General features: G+C 51.5%; 1 protein-coding gene across 7 annotated transcripts; it reads left to right on the top strand.

The window, feature by feature from the left end:
* The first annotated feature begins 39 nt into the window (after positions 1–39).
* Positions 40–18,132, top strand: Taok2 (TAO kinase 2). Of its 7 annotated transcripts, none has more exons than XM_076840908.2 (19): positions 53–885; positions 3,911–4,077; positions 4,256–4,327; positions 4,423–4,524; positions 5,002–5,047; positions 5,216–5,312; positions 5,447–5,560; positions 5,657–5,748; positions 7,564–7,657; positions 7,755–7,836; positions 8,649–8,816; positions 8,956–9,234; positions 9,395–9,556; positions 11,108–11,473; positions 11,567–11,770; positions 12,097–12,336; positions 15,443–15,655; positions 16,634–16,816; positions 16,899–18,132. In XM_076840908.2, exons 2-19 carry the CDS (start codon positions 3,946–3,948, stop codon positions 17,418–17,420), a joined length of 3,168 nt encoding a protein of 1,055 aa, XP_076697023.1. In that variant the 5' UTR covers positions 53–885; positions 3,911–3,945; the 3' UTR covers positions 17,421–18,132. The 7 variants fall into 7 exon arrangements, with proteins under 7 accessions (XP_076697019.2, XP_076697022.2, XP_076697023.1 ...); XM_076840909.2 differs by having other exon boundaries at positions 54–885; positions 8,974–9,234; XM_076840911.2 differs by lacking the exon at positions 16,899–18,132 and adding an exon at positions 16,392–16,497 and having other exon boundaries at positions 56–885; positions 16,634–16,721.
* The last annotated feature ends 464 nt before the right edge of the window (positions 18,133–18,596 follow it).

The following is an 18,596-nucleotide window of genomic DNA, read 5'->3' as shown; positions in this document are numbered from 1 at the left end:
TGGCTCCCGGGCACCGGCCTTAAGGAAAGAGGGGCGGGGCTGCTTCTTTGGGACCCCGCCCTCCCTGGCCCGGCGTCCCTACCGCGCCTGCGCGCTCCCGCCCGGTCTCCATCTTGGAATTGGGAGGAAGAGGGAGAGGGAGACCGGGACGAGACCGGGGCTGTGGTGCCGAGAGAGGCTTGAGACGGAGAAGAGGAGAGGGAGAGAGAGCGCGGGGACCGTCATCAGCGCCTTAGCTACAGTCTTTTACTAGTCCTCCGGAGAGAGGAGGGGGGAGAGAGGAGTCCAGGGCGGGAGTGGGGGCTGTCACTCTCGGACCCCGGCGTGAGTGGGGCCGTGCTGCCGGACGTCCTAGGGGTGGGCCCCCTGTAGGTGGCCGAAGACCTGGGGCTCAGGCCCTTGGGTCCCAAATTTCCGGGCTTGGCCCCTTGCTTCTCAGATACCCAGGTATCAGTCCTCATATTCAAGGTAGCTTGAACTCGAGTCCCAACCTCTCTAAACCTGGGTCTCTGTTTTATAGAATTTCAAATATCTTGGGGTTCAGGCCCCCGCGTGCACCACTATCCGGGGTTCATTCCCCAGGTGTTCAAATATCGGATTCATTTTATCCCCGTGCAAATATTCGGGGTTCATACCCCACAATCAAATCCGGGATTCAGCAACTGTCGCCCTCGAGTTGGGGGAGGACTGGACCGCGAGGTCAGATCAGGTTGTCACCCCCTCCCCTCCAGGGGAGGCTTCCCGGGTCCGCCCCTCAGGAAGGGCGAAAGCCGAGGAAGAGGTGGCAAGGGGAGAGGTCTCCTTGCCCCTCTCCCTGCTTGGCAAGCCGCTGGAGGACTCCAGGCGGAAGCGGAGGCGCTGGGGCACCATAGTGACCCCTACCAGGTGAGACATGGGGTGCAGGGGCGCGGGTCCCTGTGTCTAGCCCTGAAAAGAAAGGGTGATCCTTTCTGAGAAGCTGGGCCTGGATGGGCTCTCTCCTCAGGATGGGGAAGCCTGGCTGGTCAGTGGTCAGCCTCTGCCACTTCCTCTTTCCTTCATTGTGCCCGGTTGATGGGGAACCCAGGTGGTTGACAGGGTCTTTGATGTCAGCAGGGGTCACGCCCTAGGGTGATTGAGCTAATCAGATGGGTTTGCAGCCTTCCTGTCCTCTCACCCTGTTCACTTTGCCTCTCCCAGCCACCTCTTTTCCTCCATGATTCCCTTTTTCCTGCTCTGGGGTGTTGATTCCTATGCCTCTGAATCCCGTGGTGGGTCTGCTAATCTGCTTTTTAGGCTTGGTCTGGTTGGGTTTCTTGTCCTTGCAAAGAAGAGTGGGTGGGAGGGGGCGCTTGGCAATACTCCCCCAGCTACAGTTACCTTCTTTTCTACCTCTTATTATGATGGTATAATCTCATATATTTGTCAGTGGGTCTATCTTTACAAAGTATTTTTGCACCCATTCTCATGTGACACCACCACCATTCACCTTTATTGCTGTCTTCCCGTTTTACAGTTAAGAACATTGAGGCCCAGAGAGGTTGCCCAAGGTCACATAGTGTCAGAATGGGGATTTTTACCCAAGAACTCCATCAAGTCTTGCTCCCCTGATCTATACCTGTTTCTTGCTATCTCTTTTCTTCTGACCTGGGCTTGGCCAGGGATCCATAGGAGAATGAATTGAGGTGAGATTTAAAAATGGGAATGAAATGAGCTTCCTTTCCAGGAAGGCTGTACTCAGGAGCATTGCCTGATTGGAGGCTCTGGCTCCTGCCTCTGCCTTATGGATTTTTGTATCTACTGTGACCTTCATCTTTACCCTGATCCCAGTCTTTGGCTTGGGTTTTTAAGAAGGCTGTCTGTTCTAATAAATGAGGGCCATAGTGGCTTCTCTTAACAGTTAAAGCCAAATCCCCCAAAGGATTAAAGCCTTGTGGCAACCCTGGGGGCAGAGAAGGAAAAATCCATATGTTGAGTGTCTGCATAGTGTTCCCAAGTATAAGATCTCATTAAAATCTCACAACAGTCCCATGCTGTAATCCATTTAATGTAAGAGAAGACCGAGAAGTATTAGGAACTTATTCAAAGCCCTGTTGCTGTACATTGCAGATGGGATGTGCTAGTGGTACAGCTTAAACACAGGCAGATTTGGTGTTCCTTGTCTACAGGGCAGAGATAACATTATTTGCCTTAAAGGGTGGTTGTGATTTAGCACAGATCTTGATGATTGCTCAAATGTTTGTTATTGTGAGGAAGAGGACCTGTGTGATGTTTTGCCAGTGACTGACACCCCTTTCGTCTTGGATTGGATTGGCCGTCTTGGGCTCAGTGCTGGTAAAGAGGTCAGGAAGATTCCCTTGGCAAGTTGTGAGCACCTGCCTTTGCGTGTGGGTGTGCGGTGGGGTGAGAGATGCTTGGCACCATTGCTGGCAGAAGGGAGAAGGGGGCCTGCTTTGAGCAGCCTGGAAGCTGCTGAGGGCTGGGCTGAGGGCAATCAATCAATCTCCCAGGCTATTCTGAGCCCTGGCACCCTGGGGGCCCACTGGAGAGTCAGGCTCCCTCCTTGCCCTCCAGCTTCCAGTTGGGCTGAGGAGACAAAATTAACAACACAACAGGAAACAATGCACGACAGAATATAATTACATGCTAAAATTGTTGGGTGCTTTTAAGTAACTAAAATTCTGCCCTGGGAGTCCAGCTCTGCTGAAGGCTTCTTTGTGCCTAAATCCTGATAAGTGTTTAGCTAGGAACTTCCCCTAGAAGCCCCTCTAAAGTCCTGGTTCTAATGCCCTCCAGGAACTCTCTTTGGGTGTTTGAGTACTCTGGGAACTTTCCCCAAAAGCTGGTCAGTGGAGGCTTCCTGCAGGAGGGTGGCTGAGCTTGGAGTGGCAAGCTGAGAAAATATTGAGCATGCAGGCCTGATAAGAGGAGAAGGTCCTATTCTCTGACCTTGGAGAATTCTTTTTTCCTCTCTGCCTCAGTGATTTCACCTGGGAAATGATGATCCTGATCCTGCCCTGCTGGTTTCATAGGGCTGTTCTGAAAGCCTGGTGGTGGTGGTGGTGGTGGTAGAGGTAGACCCAACTTTGGGCAAGTCCCTTAACCTTTTTGAGCCTGTTTCCTAATCTATAAAAAAGGGGTAATGATAGTACTTTCCTCATAAGGTTATGGCGAGGATTGAATGAGATGATGTGTGTGAGGTGTTTACTATCCATGCCCAGTAAATGTTGTTTGTACCCAGTAAATGCCTGTACTTGGGTGTGTTGCTCAAGCAGTTGGAGTGGATAAGGGGGGCAATCCAGATCCCAGAGAGGCCCTCAAAGCCAGATATCATTTATATTACTGTCTTTCCTGTTCTAGAACTCCTCCTTGCTGCAGTGTCTTCTACCCTTTTTTGAGAGTGAGTCTCCTGGCCCCTATGGGCCAGTCCCCACTTATAACAATGGCCGGATTTCCACCATCTCCGGCTTGGCTGTTTCCTGTTCTTTTTCAGGGTGTGAGAGGTTGAGGGAGGAGGGGGCCGCGACATCAAGGGGAAGAGGAAGGTACATGGAAATCAGTGGGGTTTGGGACTTGGGACAGGACATGTGGGGATCTGGCAGGGAGGCCTGTTTCTCCTTGAGGGAAAATAACAGGTATAGGGAAATGGAAACTTGTTGAGGGCTGAGAGTGGTGGTGAGGATGCTTAGCTTCCCAGAGTCTTCCTACCAGTTTTAGGGACTCCAGGGACCCGGCCCCCGTGATCTGGTTGCCAGGGCAACTTCATTTTTTTTGGAGCTTTGATGTTCTTCCTAATCTCCCCTTGCCCTTCCTCAGCAGTGCCTCCCCCTCATCAGTGAATGAGGGGAGGAGAAAGCAGGAACTTGAGGGGGCTCCTTCCTCTTCCGGAAGGCCCCGTCCTTGCTCTAAGATTCCCATCTCTATTCTCTAGGCCAGGCCCCACTCTCAGGGGCCCCAGGGGCCGCCATGCCAGCTGGGGGCCGGGCCGGGAGCCTGAAGGACCCAGATGTAGCTGAACTCTTCTTCAAGGATGACCCTGAAAAGCTCTTCTCTGACCTCCGGGAAATTGGCCATGGCAGCTTTGGAGCTGTGTACTTTGTGAGTGGGGTTTTGAGAGGGTAAAGCAGGGGAGAGGACTCTATTCTTAACTCTATAGACCTCTAGACAGCCTTCCTACGCCACTCTAACCTTCCCTGCCCTCTTCAAGTCAGCCAGCAAGCCTTCTCTGCCTTGTGCTCAGTGGGGGTCTTCACTACCCTCTGGTCTGATTCTCTAGGCCCGGGATGTCCGGAATAGTGAGGTGGTGGCCATCAAGAAGATGTCCTATAGCGGAAAGCAATCAAATGAGGTGAGTCAGGCTCACCAAGACCATCTTGGTTGGGAGGGAACCCCAGTTGCAAGGTGCACACTGGGTGACCCCCTTCTACTCTGACCTCTTCCTAGAAATGGCAGGATATCATCAAGGAGGTGCGGTTCTTACAGAAGCTCCGGCATCCCAATACCATTCAGTACCGGGGCTGTTACCTGAGGGAGCACACCGCTTGGGTGAGCTGGCTCTTGTACTCTGTCCTAATGTTTATCCCTACTCAGTCTTATCTTGTTCTGGTTCAGTCTAAGTGCACCCTGTTCAAAGATCTTTGGAAGGAGAAAGTCTTTCCTGACTACTGTATTCTTAAGGCCAACCCTTGAGTAGCAGGATTGATCTAAAAGGAGAGGTTGGTCCAAGGAATGAAATAGACTGTTAATAGCCAGAAAAGTGCATATGGGCTTGAGGAGGTAGAGATTGAATGGGGCTTTAAAGGGATCCAGATGGGAGTAGTGGTGAGTGTCTTGGGCTCTTTCTAGGAAAGGCCTGACTGTAGGATCTCTCCTACTACCACCTCATTTTCTCTGTTTGCCCTTCCTCATGGGGTATTGCCTAAGTCAGAGATAGGTAAGGAAGCTCTGTTTTGAATCTCTGCCTAAGGGAGCTGGGCCAGGAATGGTCAGGATTTTCTGATCTAATGCTTGCCCCTTCCTTAGCTGGTGATGGAATATTGCCTGGGCTCAGCTTCAGACCTTCTAGAAGGTAAGTGACAAGATAGCCAATATATGGGGATCAAAAAGAACAGAGAAGCTATAGGGGAGGGACAAAGGGAGTTTATTCCAGTCCTAAATGTGAGCTTCCTTAACTTGATATTTTCCCTCCCTCCCTCCCTCTCTCCCTCCCTCCCTCCCTCCCTCCCTCCCTCATCAGTGCACAAGAAGCCCCTTCAGGAGGTAGAAATTGCAGCTGTGACCCACGGAGCACTTCAGGGCCTGGCGTATCTGCACTCCCACAACATGATTCATAGGTATAGGAGTACTGACAGTGGCTGGGTACCATCATCTGACTGACACCACTCATTTTACTGGATTATAGTCTTTGAAACTGTTAAATCCCCTGCCTTGAGACACATATTTCATCCCTGAACTTTGCCTCTGGCAGGGATGTAAAGGCTGGAAACATCCTTCTCTCAGAGCCAGGCTTAGTGAAGCTGGGGGACTTTGGCTCCGCGTCCATCATGGCACCCGCCAACTCCTTTGTGGGCACCCCATACTGGTGAGTGAGACTGGTGGTAAGTAGAGAAAGCTGGGATGTTGGGGGTAGGTGTTGCTGGGGTGGTTTAAAGCCTTTCTCTCCTGACAATTCTCCCAGGATGGCTCCGGAGGTGATCCTGGCAATGGATGAGGGGCAGTATGATGGCAAAGTAGATGTCTGGTCCTTGGGGATAACCTGCATCGAGCTGGGTAAGGATGTCCTCCTGGCTGCTCCCTTATCCTCTCTCTTCTCGGCTCCCTTTGTGTTACTATCCCCATCCTAGGAGGATGGGATCCCAAGGCCTTCCAAGCTTCTGTACATTTTGATTCTACCATGGATTCCCAATTCAAGCAACTCTCAAATTCTGCCAATTCTTCCACCTAAATATTTTGTAGTAGTCATCACTCCTTTGAGTGTCCGCTGTGTGGCATGCACTGTGCTAGGTTCTGAGGGCATGGTAGTGAATGAGGTTCCTGCCCTCATGGAACTTACATTTGAGTTGAGAAAGCCAGACATGTTTTCTCTTTGTGTGATGAAAGCTGAATAGTGAAGCTCCAGGAGTGGTACAGACATAAAACAATGGATTTTAACCTAGTTTAGGGGCTGAGGAAGGCCTCCTTATAGCAGAGATGTTTAAACAGACCCACAAGACAAATAATAGCTGCTGGAAAGGTAGAGGGAAGAAGGTTCCAGAGCAGCATGTACAGGTAAGAGCAAGCACGGGCGACTGAAGCAATGTAATGCAGAAGAGTAAGAAGGCTCAAGAATTAGGCCCAAGTGAGTTCATGAGCACTTATTAAAGCCATGTCAGGGTTCTCATCCCTGTATCCCACACTACTGAAGCAACCATTAAATGAGGTAAAAACTTCCAACTCATTGCCAGTTGTCCAAGAGTTGCTGTTAGTTGCTCTTACCAACAATTTCCTGGAGTGCTCTTTTCTACTACTGGTTTCTTCTCCCTTTTAGTCTGTCTTGAATACTGGTGCCAGAGAGATTTGCTTAAGCTCAGTGCAGTCATTTCGCTCCCTCTCAGCCATCAGTGGCTCCTCATTACCTGCAAGACTGAAGCCAGTGGGGATCATTGATGGGGTCCTTCCTTACACCAGACAAGGGGCTCTGCTCCTAGAAACTGGCTCTCTCCTTCACAGGATCTATCCCCTGGTTGTGAAATTTTCCACTTTCTTGCCTTGGTTTATATCAAGCCCTGTGCCTGAGATAAGATATTTGGATGTGCCATTTCCCTCCATTTCCACAGTCCATTTCTATTTGCGGCCGGGGTCAGTGGGTCATAGAAATAGGAAGTGGCATACTTAGTATCAGAGAAACATTGTGGAAGAAGGTATGGCACACTAGAAACTGGCATTCCCATAGGAGGAAGGCTTTAGCTCCAGCTCATTGTTAATGTAGGAATGTAGACTGTTTCACCAGGTCAAATTTTTTAAGAGAAATTTAGATTATTATTGAGGTATTATTCGCAATTAATTTTTAAAAATTACTGTTAAGGCCAAAAGCATAAATAACAAAACATTTTTCTGGGTCACAATTTCTAACGTAACGTCTACCTCCCAACATCCCTTTTTCCAAAAGATATTCCCTGAATTCCCTTGGAAGGTACTAGCTCAAAGGCCCATTACACTGTCAACCTTCCAGACATCCTTGAAGGCAAGGGAGTTCCTTGAAGACCTGAATCTTGTATTTCCTTATCTTCCTGTACCATAATAGTTAGCAAGTTTTTTGTTCTTATTTGGTACCCAGTAAACATTAGTGGGCCAATAAGTGAATGGGCTCCCTTCTGCCTGTTTTTGGTGCTTTTGTGTAGGTTATTTTCTTTGATCCCTGCTCCACCTGTGTGCAACAGAGAGGATGAGTGTTGGATTTTACAGATGAAGGTATTGAGACTGAATAGGATTATGGGCATTGCTCAAGGTCATGTAGCAAGAGAGCTGGGATTTGACCCCAAGTTCTCTGTGTTCTCTTTTGCTCACATGCCATCTCTCACCTTCTACCCCTTAATCTTTTTCTAGCGGAACGGAAACCACCACTGTTTAACATGAATGCGATGAGTGCCTTATACCACATTGCACAGAATGAGTCCCCCGTGCTCCAGTCAGGACACTGGTGAGGACTGGGATTCCTGGGCCCAGGGGTTAACCATGGAGTTAGGCTGCCTGGCTTATGCCCTCCTTACCTGTCTTCCATCTTCTCTGACATCTAGGTCTGAGTACTTCCGGAATTTTGTTGACTCCTGTCTTCAGAAAATCCCTCAAGACAGACCAACCTCAGAGGTTCTTCTGAAGGTGAGTGTTTGCTGGCCTACGTTATTCTAGAACTGTAGCTTGGTAGAGCCGCAGAAACCCTCAGTGAAACGAATGGTTCCCAGTTCTTCCTCTGTCAAGAACATTTTTTTTTTTTTTATGAGTTTCCACTTCTAGCCCCTATACCTGATAGACTTTCTGTTTTGTAAGATTTTGTCTTCCTTAATTTATGAAGTAATTATTGTGCCTTAGTTTATTAACTAATACCTTAATTTATTAAATAGTAATTTGTTTTCCCATCGTTTATTAATCAAAGATGTATATAATTGCCAACCAGAGCTTCTGGTCAGCATGCGATAACAAGGGTTACCACACTGATCTGTTCTAATTCAAACCCAAAGCCCGTGTAGCCTTATCGTGGGTAAATGTATGATTTCCCTTAGGTTTTGAATTGGCAAAATTAGTGGGGCCTCTTTGCTTTCACAGATCTAGGGGAACCTTAGGAGCCCTACTTGAGAACTGACTTAGACTATCTAGTTTGACCTACTTGTTTTATAATTGTGAGAAACTTTATGAGGCCTAAAGAGACCTTGTCACATGTCTAAGGTTTCATAGCATTTTTGATTATTAGAGCTGGACTAGAATCCAGATCTTTTGACTTACCTATCAGCCATTCCTGGAGGAACTTGAGCCTGGAGAGTAGACTGGGTGGTGGACAAAATTGTTGGAGGAGGAGCAGTTGAGACAAGGCCAGCATCATCCCTTAGTGGGTATGGACCTCGGGGCAGAGGAAATGCCAAGAACCATGGCTTATGGGGGAGTCAGCAGCAGCCCTCAGTGTTCTCTTTCCCCAGCACCGCTTTGTGCTCCGGGAGCGGCCACCTACAGTCATCATGGACCTAATCCAGAGGACTAAGGATGCTGTGCGGGAACTGGACAACCTGCAGTACCGCAAGATGAAGAAGATACTGTTCCAAGAGGCACCTAATGGCCCTGGCACTGAGGCCCCAGAAGAAGAGGAGGTGACCCAGCTTGCCCTGCCACCTTCCTTAACCCCCATGCTGGGCTTAGCCCCACTTCCCCACCTCTCTTCAGACCCTCTGTCTCCTTGTGCTACCTCCATGCACACTCCCTTTGTCCTTCCCCTTCCCTGCCCAACAGCCCACGCCCTGTTCACAGGAAGCAGAGCCCTACATGCACCGGGCGGGGACACTGACCAGTCTAGAGAGTAGCCACTCAGTGCCTAGCATGTCCATCAGCGCCTCCAGCCAGAGCAGCTCAGTCAACAGCCTAGCAGATGCCTCAGACAATGAGGAGGATGAGGAAGAAGAGGAAGAAGAAGAGGAGGAAGAGGAAGGCCCTGAAGCCCGAGAGATGGCCATGATGCAGGAGGGGGAACACACAGTCACCTCCCACAGCTCCATCATCCACAGGTTGCCGGTATGTAGCAGGCCTCAGGAACAAGTGGCTGAGTTCCCAGCTCTTCCTCTCAGTCTGATTGCTCCTCCTTTCTAAGTCTGAACATGTTCCCTCTGATAACTCCCTTTGGGCCCAGTGTCTTCTGAACCTCAGCTATCCTTTCCACCTTACACTCCTCTAGGGCTCTGATAACCTGTATGATGACCCCTACCAGCCAGAGATAACCCCAGGCCCGCTCCAGCCACCTGCAGCCCCTGCTCCCACCTCCACCACCTCTTCTGCCCGCCGCCGAGCCTATTGCCGCAACCGGGACCACTTTGCCACCATCCGTACTGCCTCCCTGGTAAGTGTGGTCATCCTCACTCATCTGGTTCACTGTCCTTTTATCTATCACCTGGATGTTCCAAATTAAGCCCAGCAATGACTGCTTCTTGTGTCCCATGATTAAATCCAGATTCTACTCTCTATTACTGTCTCTTGCCTTCTCTCGTTGGCCCTTCTGCTCTCTTCTACCAGCACACTGTTTTGGTCCCATTACCCAGTCTGTATTCGTAGCTTAGCAAACTCTTACTTCCATTTTTTGTGACCTGGCTGAATTAACATCTGGGGGTGTTCCCAGGGTTTATTAGCCAAACGCTTCATGCCCTTGTTCACAGTCAAATCCAACCTGCTGTGGTACTCCTGAAAAGTGTTATGCTAGCTTGATGAATTTCTGCCACAGAGGGAAGATGGATCTGCTTTACTTTGGTGATTGGCTGCCAGGCCCACCCATACCCCTGCATTTAATGTTTCCTGCTGTCCTGGAGGGAGAGGGTCAGATCCCATTTGGGAAATGAGCCACTGTGGCTCAGAGGTGCTGCTTGCCTATGCACCTTTGGTGGGTCTCAAATCCTATTAGAAAAACCTTGGTCCTCTCCTAAAGTCAATTCATGGCAATCTTTTTCACAGTTCACAGGATAAGGTGTTAGAGTTTTCATAAAACGTAGCTTTTCATTCATGCCTTTAATAAACCTTTGGATCACATTCCCTTGAAGCTTAATTTAAGTACTGATAATCCCCTTAGAGGCCAGTCAGTCGGTAGATCTGATATATTCTTATATCCTCTCCCTGTGGCTGGTGATTCAGCTCTTGGAGTGCTTGTTGTTTTATGAGACCATACAGAGAGGTCTGTGACTTTCAAGGTCTTGGTCAACTAACAGAGCAGTTGAGGATGGAACCAGAGGTCAAACTTTGGAGAAGACATTCAGGACCAGTATTCCTGTTCTAGCATCTCAGAACCCATATCCCAGCTTAGCTCCTGGGACCATAGTTGGCTCCTTGTGTTGCTGAAGGTGAAGATGCCAATACTTCATATTCCCAAGTATTTGAGATGCTTTCCCTATGTATCAAATTTGTCTACATAGCCCCCTGTAAGGATGTGTTATTGCCCCATGTAGCAGATAAGGTAAGAATGCTTTGAGAAGTTAACCTGCTTGAGGTCATATGGTTGATAAATGGCAGAACTGGGATTTGAGCCCAGGTCTGTGTTATTCTGTGTTGTTTTATTTTTAAGTTTTGAGAACAGGGTCTCACTAAGTTGCTGAGGCTGTCCTTTAATTTGCCATCCTCCTGCCCCAGCCTCCATACTCCACCTAGCTGTCTTATTCATTTTTTTGAACTAATTTTAATTGTTCATGTTTTTGTGGGAGGCCCTGTGTCTTTTATCATATGATCTCACTAACCCATGAGTTGATAATGTCTCCATTATCCGGTTGAGGAAACAGCTGAGAAAAGCTAAGTGTGAGGAAGGTACTCAATGAGAACAAATCCAGTGAGTCTGAAATCCATGATCTTCCTGGGAGCATGAAGGTGATGGGGCTGGGGCTGGCCCCCTCTTATTCTCTCTCCCACCCAGGTCAGCCGTCAGATCCAGGAGCATGAGCAGGACTCAGCCCTGCGGGAGCAGCTGAGTGGCTACAAACGAATGCGTCGACAGCACCAGAAGCAGCTGTTGGCCCTGGAGTCCCGGCTGAGGGGTGAACGTGAGGAGCACAGTGCACGGCTGCAGAGGGAACTCGAGGCACAGCGGGCTGGCTTTGGAGCTGAGGCTGAGAAACTGGCCCGGCGGCACCAGGCCATTGGTGAGAAGGAGGCACGAGCTGCCCAGGCTGAGGAACGAAAGTTCCAGCAGCACATCCTTGGACAGCAGAAGAAGGAGCTAGCTGCCCTGCTGGAGGCACAGAAGCGCACCTATAAGCTTCGGAAGGAACAGCTAAAGGAGGTGGGCTAGGACTGCCACAGTGGGCAGGCTGATGGCAGGCCAAGTGGGCAGGCAAGCCAGCTGTGACCCTGCTCTCCTATTGATCTCACCCAGGAGCTCCAGGAGAACCCCAGCACACCCAAGCGGGAGAAGGCCGAGTGGCTCCTGCGGCAGAAGGAACAGCTACAACAGTGCCAGGCAGAGGAGGAAGCAGGGCTGCTAAGGCGACAGCGCCAATACTTTGAACTGCAGTGTCGACAGTACAAGCGCAAGATGCTACTGGCCCGTCACAGCCTGGACCAGGACCTGTTGCGAGAGGTAAGGTACCCCACCTGCCCTTCCTCTCTAGCCCAGTCACGATTCCCAGAACCTCTCCCTTTCCATTTGCCACTCTTGAGTCTTCTTTCCCCTCTGCCCTCATAGTGCTGTGGGTTAGCTTCTCTTTAGTACTCCTCTTGCTTTCCATCCCCACAGATCCTACTAGAATGTCCTTAGGTCTGTGTTCCCAGATCAGACAAGAGCTGACAGCCCTCATCTTTACCCTACTCCCAGCTCCCTGTGCCAGGCAGTGCTGGGCTTTTACTTCCTGAACACCAGCAAGGTTCCTTGACCAGGCCCTGGGCCCTGCCTCCCTTCTGCCTCAGGACTTGAACAAGAAACAGACACAGAAGGACTTGGAGTGTGCACTGCTGCTGCGGCAGCATGAGGCCACCCGAGAGCTGGAGCTACGGCAGCTCCAAGCCGTCCAGCGCACACGGGCTGAGCTCACCCGCCTACAGCATCAGACAGAACTGGGCAACCAACTGGAGTATAATAAGCGACGGGAGCAAGAGTTGCGGCAGAAGCATGCAGCCCAGGTTCGCCAGCAACCCAAGAGCCTCAAAGTACGTGCAGGCCAGCGCCCCCCTGGCCTCCCCATTACTGGGGCTCTGGGACCACCCAGCACAGGCACCCCTAGTCAAGAGCAGCCCTGCTCATCTGGCCAGGAGGCAGTCCTGGACCAAAGGATTCTGGGAGAGGAGGAGGAAGCAGTGCCAGAGAGAAGGATTCTGGGAAAGGAAGGGGCCACCTTGGAGCCAGAGGAGCAGAGGATTTTGGGGGAAGAATCAGGAACCCTTAGTCCTAGTCAACAAAAACATAGGAGTCCAGTTAATGAGGAATATTGGGATCTGCCTGAGGAGGAGATAGAGGAGCTTAGAGTACCCTCACTGACATCCCAGGAGAGAAGCATTATTGGCCAGGAGGAGGCTGGGGCGTGGGGGCTGTGGGGGAAGGAGGATGGGAGCCTTCTGGATGAGGAGTTTGAGCTAGGCTGGGTCCAGGGCCCAGCACTCACTCCGGTCCCGGAGGAGGAGGAGGAGGAAGAAGAGGGGGCTCCAGTTGGAACCCCTAGGGATCCTGGAGATGGCTGTCCTTCTCCAGACATCCCTCCAGAGCCTCCTCCACCACACCTGAGGCCTGGCCCTACTAGCCAGCTCCCTGGACTCCTGTCCCACGGCCTCCTGGCTGGCCTTTCCTTTGCAGTGGGGTCCTCCTCTGGCCTCCTGCCCTTACTGCTACTACTTCTACTCCCACTGTTGGCAGCCCAGGGGGGAGGTGGCCTGCAAGCAGCTCTGCTGGCCCTTGAGGTGGGCCTAGTGGGCCTAGGGGCCTCTTATCTGCTCCTTTGTACAGCCCTGCACCTGCCCCCCAGTCTGTTCCTACTCCTGGCCCAGGGAACTGCACTAGGGGCTGTTCTGGGCTTGAGCTGGCGCCGAGGCCTTATGGGTGTGCCTCTGGGCCTTGGGGCTGCCTGGCTCCTAGCTTGGCCAGGCCTGGCTCTACCTCTTGCAGCTATGGCAGCTGGGGGCAAGTGGGTGCGGCAGCAGGGCCCCCGGATGCGCCGGGGCATCTCTCGTCTTTGGTTGCGGGTTCTGCTGCGCCTGTCGCCCATGGCCTTCCGGGCCTTACAGGGCTGTGGGGCTGTGGGGGACCGGGGCCTATTTGCACTCTACCCCAAGACCAACAAGGATGGCTTCCGCAGCCGTCTGCCTATCCCTGGGCCTCGGAAGGGCAATTCCCGCACTCTTCAGCACCCACTAGCACTGTTGGCAAAGGTCTGGGCTCTGTGCAAGGGCTGGAACTGGCGCCTAGCAAGGGCCAGTCAGGGTTTAGCCTCCCGCCTGCCTCCCTGGGCCATCCACACACTGGCCAGCTGGGGACTACTTCGGGGTGAAAGGCCCAGTCGGATCCCTCGGCTGCTACCACGCAGCCAACGCAGATTTGGGCCCCCTGCCTCCCGCCAGCCACCTCCAAGCACTCTAGCTGGGCGGAGATCCCGGACCCGCCAGTTCCGGGCCCTGCCTCCTTGGAGGTAACCAACTGCAGGCCAAATCTAGAGCATCAAGCACTTTATCTCCCACAACTCAGTGACGTTTCTCTAGTTCTCAGTCCTTCCCTCCCTTCACCTCCTCCTTCAGTATGTCCCCCCCCCCAAGCCCAGCCCTTTGACCTCTAGACAGGCAGCCAGCCTCCACTGCAGAGTCCAGAAGTCACACTTTGTGTTCTGCCCCCCTAAGTTATTGCTGTGCTCCCGCTGTATGTGTGCTCATCCTCACCCTCATCAACGCAGGCCTGGGGCCAGGGGTGGCGCTGGGTGGGAAGAGTCATGTTTTTTTTGTTTTGTTTTGTTTTTCTCCTCTTTGATTTTGTTTTTCTGTCTCCCTTCCAACCTGTCCCCTTCCCCCACCAAAAAAAAAAAAAAAAGAAGAAGAAGAAAAAAAAGACAAACACAAATAAAATATCTGAGCGGAACTATACCTTTGGCCCAGGCTGCCTCTGTCTGCTTTGTCCTGCCGCCTAGCCTCCCTGGTTTGCCCCCAATCTGGACCCTTGGCCCCCAGCTCCATGACCTCTTCACCCCATCTACGTTATCTCAAACCCTTTCACTCCTCAGCCTCATCCTCTCTGCCTCATAGCTTCATTGCACCATGACCACCACCAGCCCTGGGCTCTGGGCCCCTGAGGAACTTCCACGGAACTTGTTGGTCCCATACTTCTCCTGTTTGTGGGTCCCTTCCAGAGAGCCCTTAGGGTCCAGGTCCTTTGGTCATCTTGTTCCCTGCCTTTTCTCCCAACCCACTACCTACATGTTCCCTTCTGTTTGGGAGCTGCATCTCTCTCCTGCATCGGGCATTAGCCTAGAGGGTTGGGGGATGGTGCTGGAAACCCTCCACAGTTGAGGGTGGTGAGCCGAGGGGCCAGGCTGAGCTGTGTGGGCTCTGGGACTGGGATTGGTTGTGGGCTTGGAACGGGACCTGAATGCATAGGGGCTGGGCTGGAATGTGGATCTGGTCAGGTGGCAGCTGCTGGCCTGTTGAACTTGTCAGGCCCTTTCTGGTCATCTCCCTTTCCCCTTTCCCTTCTGTGGCTCAAAACGGAGCAGTCCCAGTCCCTTCTATCCATTTCTCCGCTCAGTGCTTCTCCTTTCCTTCCTTCTCTCTTGAGGTGCTGGACCTGGGACCTCCTGTCTGTTCTTAGTTGTGTTGCCGTCTCCTGTGGGTGTTTTGTGTTACTCAGTCTCATTCCTTTGCACATTCTTGTATTTGCTCACAAGCTGTCCCAAAATCACGTTTTCTCCCTCTGCATGGTCAAAGCTGCTTTTGTGCACTCAGTCCTCTAAAGATTCCCTATCTGTGAACTCTGACATTCCTCTTGGTTTCCACCTAACTCTGGACGAGCTCTTGAAACCTGTCTTGTTTTCTCCACACCTCTTGCCTGTTGAGACCTTCCTGATTTCTCTCAATACAATCCCATCTCTCCATGTCTGTCTGTATACAGCTCCCCCCGCCCCCTCTGTCTAACATGTTTTCTGTTTCTCTCCCTCTCCCTGTCTCTGCTTCTGTCTCCTCTCCTCCTTCTCTTCTCCCCCTTTCCCCTGGTTATTCCTCCTTTTTCTCCTCCTCTCCCCTCTCCCTGTCCCCATTTCCCCTTGATCCATCCACTGCACAGTCTAAGGAGCTGCAGATCAAGAAGCAGTTCCAGGAGACGTGTAAGATCCAGACTCGGCAGTACAAGGCTCTGCGGGCACACTTGCTGGAGACTACGCCCAAAGCTCAGCACAAGAGCCTCCTTAAGCGGCTCAAGGAAGAACAGACCCGAAAGCTGGCGATCTTGGCCGAGCAGTATGACCAGTCCATCTCAGAGATGCTCAGCTCACAGGCGGTGAGGCCTGGGGGCCTGGGAGGGAGCACAGTAGAGGCTGGCCTATTTCCAGCTTAGTTATGGGCAATGGAAGGTAGGAGGTGTGAACAGAGCTGGGGCTTTGTGTACAAGGGAAACCTGGATACTCTTACGTTTGTAAGTTTACTGTTTGTAAACTCCACTAACAATGGTTTATGTTATTTCATATTCTTCTCAATGGTTTTATTTCTTTTACTATTTTCTTAAGGTCTTAACAAAGCCATCTGCCTACTCTACCAAGAACCACCAAGGAAAATGGCTCTGATTTTTTCCTGGGCCTGAGTTAATTTAATGTGTACACAAGGAGCAATTTACCATGAGTGTGGCCCTCAGGCCAATTAGTCAAACTTCAGTTTTGGAAGGTTGCTGTTCTAAAAACTGACCCCATACAACACTGGAGTGGGCTGCTTAAAATGCACATGAAGTGCAAAGAATCGGTGCCCCATTCTGTCACCCAGTCCCACCTCTCAGAGATAACTTATTAATGATTAAATGTATTTAGATTTTTTTCCAATGCATTTTTGGAAAATTATATAAATACTTTAACCAAATGGAATCAATTTACATACAGTTCTCTAACCTCTTTTGTCCACTTAATATTTCTTGGACATCTTTCCATGTCAATACACATCTCATTTTTTTTTTTACAGTGTAGAATTTTCCATGGTATGGCTGTACCATAATTTATTTAACCCATCCCTTATTGGTGGACATTTAGGTTGTTTCCAGTATTTTGCTATCACAACGCTTCCGTGAACATCTCGAGCACATGTGCAAGTATACCTGGGGGATAGATTCCTGCAAGTGTAATTGCTGTGAACAGGGTATGACCATCTTCCATTTTGATAGATGTTGAGACCGCTGCTTCTTGCAACCTTAGGGCCCAGGCCTACCTGGGGCAGGGGAGGATTTTGGGGGTGGGAGAGGAGGTCCCTAAAACTCGTTCTTCCTATCCTCCAGCTCCGGCTTGATGAGACCCAAGAGGCAGAGTTCCAGGCTCTTCGGCAGCAGCTTCAACAGGAGCTGGAGCTGCTTAATGCTTACCAGAGTAAGATCAAGATCCGCACAGAGAGCCAGCATGAGAGGGAGCTGCGGGAACTGGAGCAGAGAGTAGCTCTGAGGCGGGCATTGCTGGAGCAACGGGTAAGGGGCTTGGCCTCCAGGATGTGGTAGGGAGGGCAGACTCCCTACTCTAGGACTTTAACCCCTGTTCTGGGTGCCCCAGGTGGAAGAAGAGCTGCTGGCCCTGCAGACAGGGCGCTCCGAGCGAATCCGGAGTTTGCTTGAGCGGCAGGCCCGTGAGATCGAGGCCTTCGATGCTGAGAGCATGAGGCTGGGCTTCTCCAGTATGGCTCTGGGGGGCATCCCAGCTGAGGCTGCTGCCCAGGGCTATCCAGCTCCACCCCCTGCCCCTGCCTGGCCCTCCCGCCCAGTTCCTCGCTCAGGGGCACACTGGAGCCATGGCCCTCCTCCACCAGGCATGCCCCCGCCAGCCTGGCGTCAGCCGTCACTACTGGCTCCTCCAGGTCCCCCAAACTGGCTGGGGCCCCCAACACAGAGTGGAACACCCCGTGGTGGAGCCCTGCTGCTGCTAAGAAACAGCCCCCAGCCCTTGCGGCGGGCAGCCTCAGGGGGCAGTGGCAGTGAGAACGTGGGCCCCCCTGCTGCGGCAGTGCCTGGTCCTCTGAGTCGCAGCACCAGTGTTGCTTCCCACATCCTCAACGGTTCCTCCCACTTCTACTCCTGAAGTGCAGAGTGAATGAGCAGAGGAGTGGGGCAAGGGCAGGGGTGGGCAGAGCCTGATCCTGGCAGGCAGTAAGCTTGAGGCCCACCCAAGGGTGGTGGGGACAGGATGTTGGCTCCAGCTCCCCTCAAACCTCCTCATTTCATGAGCTTCTTGGGGCTGGCCAGTGGCCCCAGGCCAGCTTGGGTATCGGTGCCCCAAGGCTGACTGGGAACCCTGCTTCCCCACCATGGTGCCAGGGTCTCCCTCCATCACCGCCTGGGAAAGGAGGGAGATGTGCGTGTCAAATATTCATCTAGTCCCCTGGGGGAGGGGAAGGGTGGGTCTAGATATATTATATTCAGAGAACTATACTACCCTTGCAATGGGGCCATGGACTGGGGACGACAGGGCCCCAGACCTGGGAAGTGGCAGAATGGGTCTGGGACCCGAAGCGGGGAGAATAGGAGGCAAGGCCTTCCTTGGAAAGAAGGATCAAGATGGGGTCTTGGGGTCAGGATGCCTGGGTCTCTCCATTCCCCCGTTGCTGTCTGACGTCCTGTGCCGTCTTGTCCTGTTTTTTTTTTTTTTTTTTTTTTTTAATTGGGGTCAGGGCTGGGGTGGGGGAACAAGGGGAAGGACCTTGAAAAGGGCTGCTCCTGGGCCTGGGGGCAGTCATGGGAGCCCCTCTCAGCTGTGGGGCTGGCACAGAGCCCCAGGGCAAGCTTTTAATAAACTGTTGGTTATTCTAACAGATCCCAGGACTCACCCTTTCTGTCTTAGTTGCGTGAGAAGGCCTGTTCAGAGGCAACTGATAGTGTTAACTTGTAATTTATTTATTTTGATAACAGGAATTGAACCCAGTGGCACTTAACCACTGAGCCACATCCACAGCCCTTTTTGAGACAGGGTCTTGATAAATTGCTTAAGGGCCTTGCTAAATTGCTGAGGCTGGCATTGAACTTGCAGTTCTCCTGTCTTAGCCTCTTGTGTTCACACTGGGATTACAGGCATGCGCCATCATGTCCACCAGTTAACTTGTATTTAAAAAAAAAATTATGGGCTGGGGATATAGCTCAGTTGGTAGATTACTTGCCTCGCATGCACAAGGCCCTGGGTTCAATCCTCAGCACCAGAAAGAAAATTTACTGGGCTGTGTAACTAAATCCCATTAATTAATTGATTGATTGATTGATTATG

The sequence above is a fragment of the Callospermophilus lateralis genome, chromosome 19, assembly GCF_048772815.1.
Source record: "Callospermophilus lateralis isolate mCalLat2 chromosome 19, mCalLat2.hap1, whole genome shotgun sequence".
Taxonomy (NCBI): domain Eukaryota; kingdom Metazoa; phylum Chordata; class Mammalia; order Rodentia; family Sciuridae; genus Callospermophilus; species Callospermophilus lateralis.
Note: the sequence above shows the minus strand (reverse complement) of the source record. Positions and strands in the feature narration are given on the sequence as shown.

Bases quoted from the DNA above. Each gene is read 5' to 3' on its own strand.
- Taok2 (XM_076840904.2), top strand. From the start codon at position 3,946: ATGCCAGCTGGGGGCCGGGCCGGGAGCCTGAAGGACCCAGATGTAGCT. The intron at 4,078-4,255 runs GTGAGTGGGGTT...CTGATTCTCTAG, and splicing joins GCTTTGGAGCTGTGTACTTT to GCCCGGGATGTCCGGAATAG. The intron at 4,525-5,001 runs GTGAGCTGGCTC...CCCCTTCCTTAG, and splicing joins TGAGGGAGCACACCGCTTGG to CTGGTGATGGAATATTGCCT.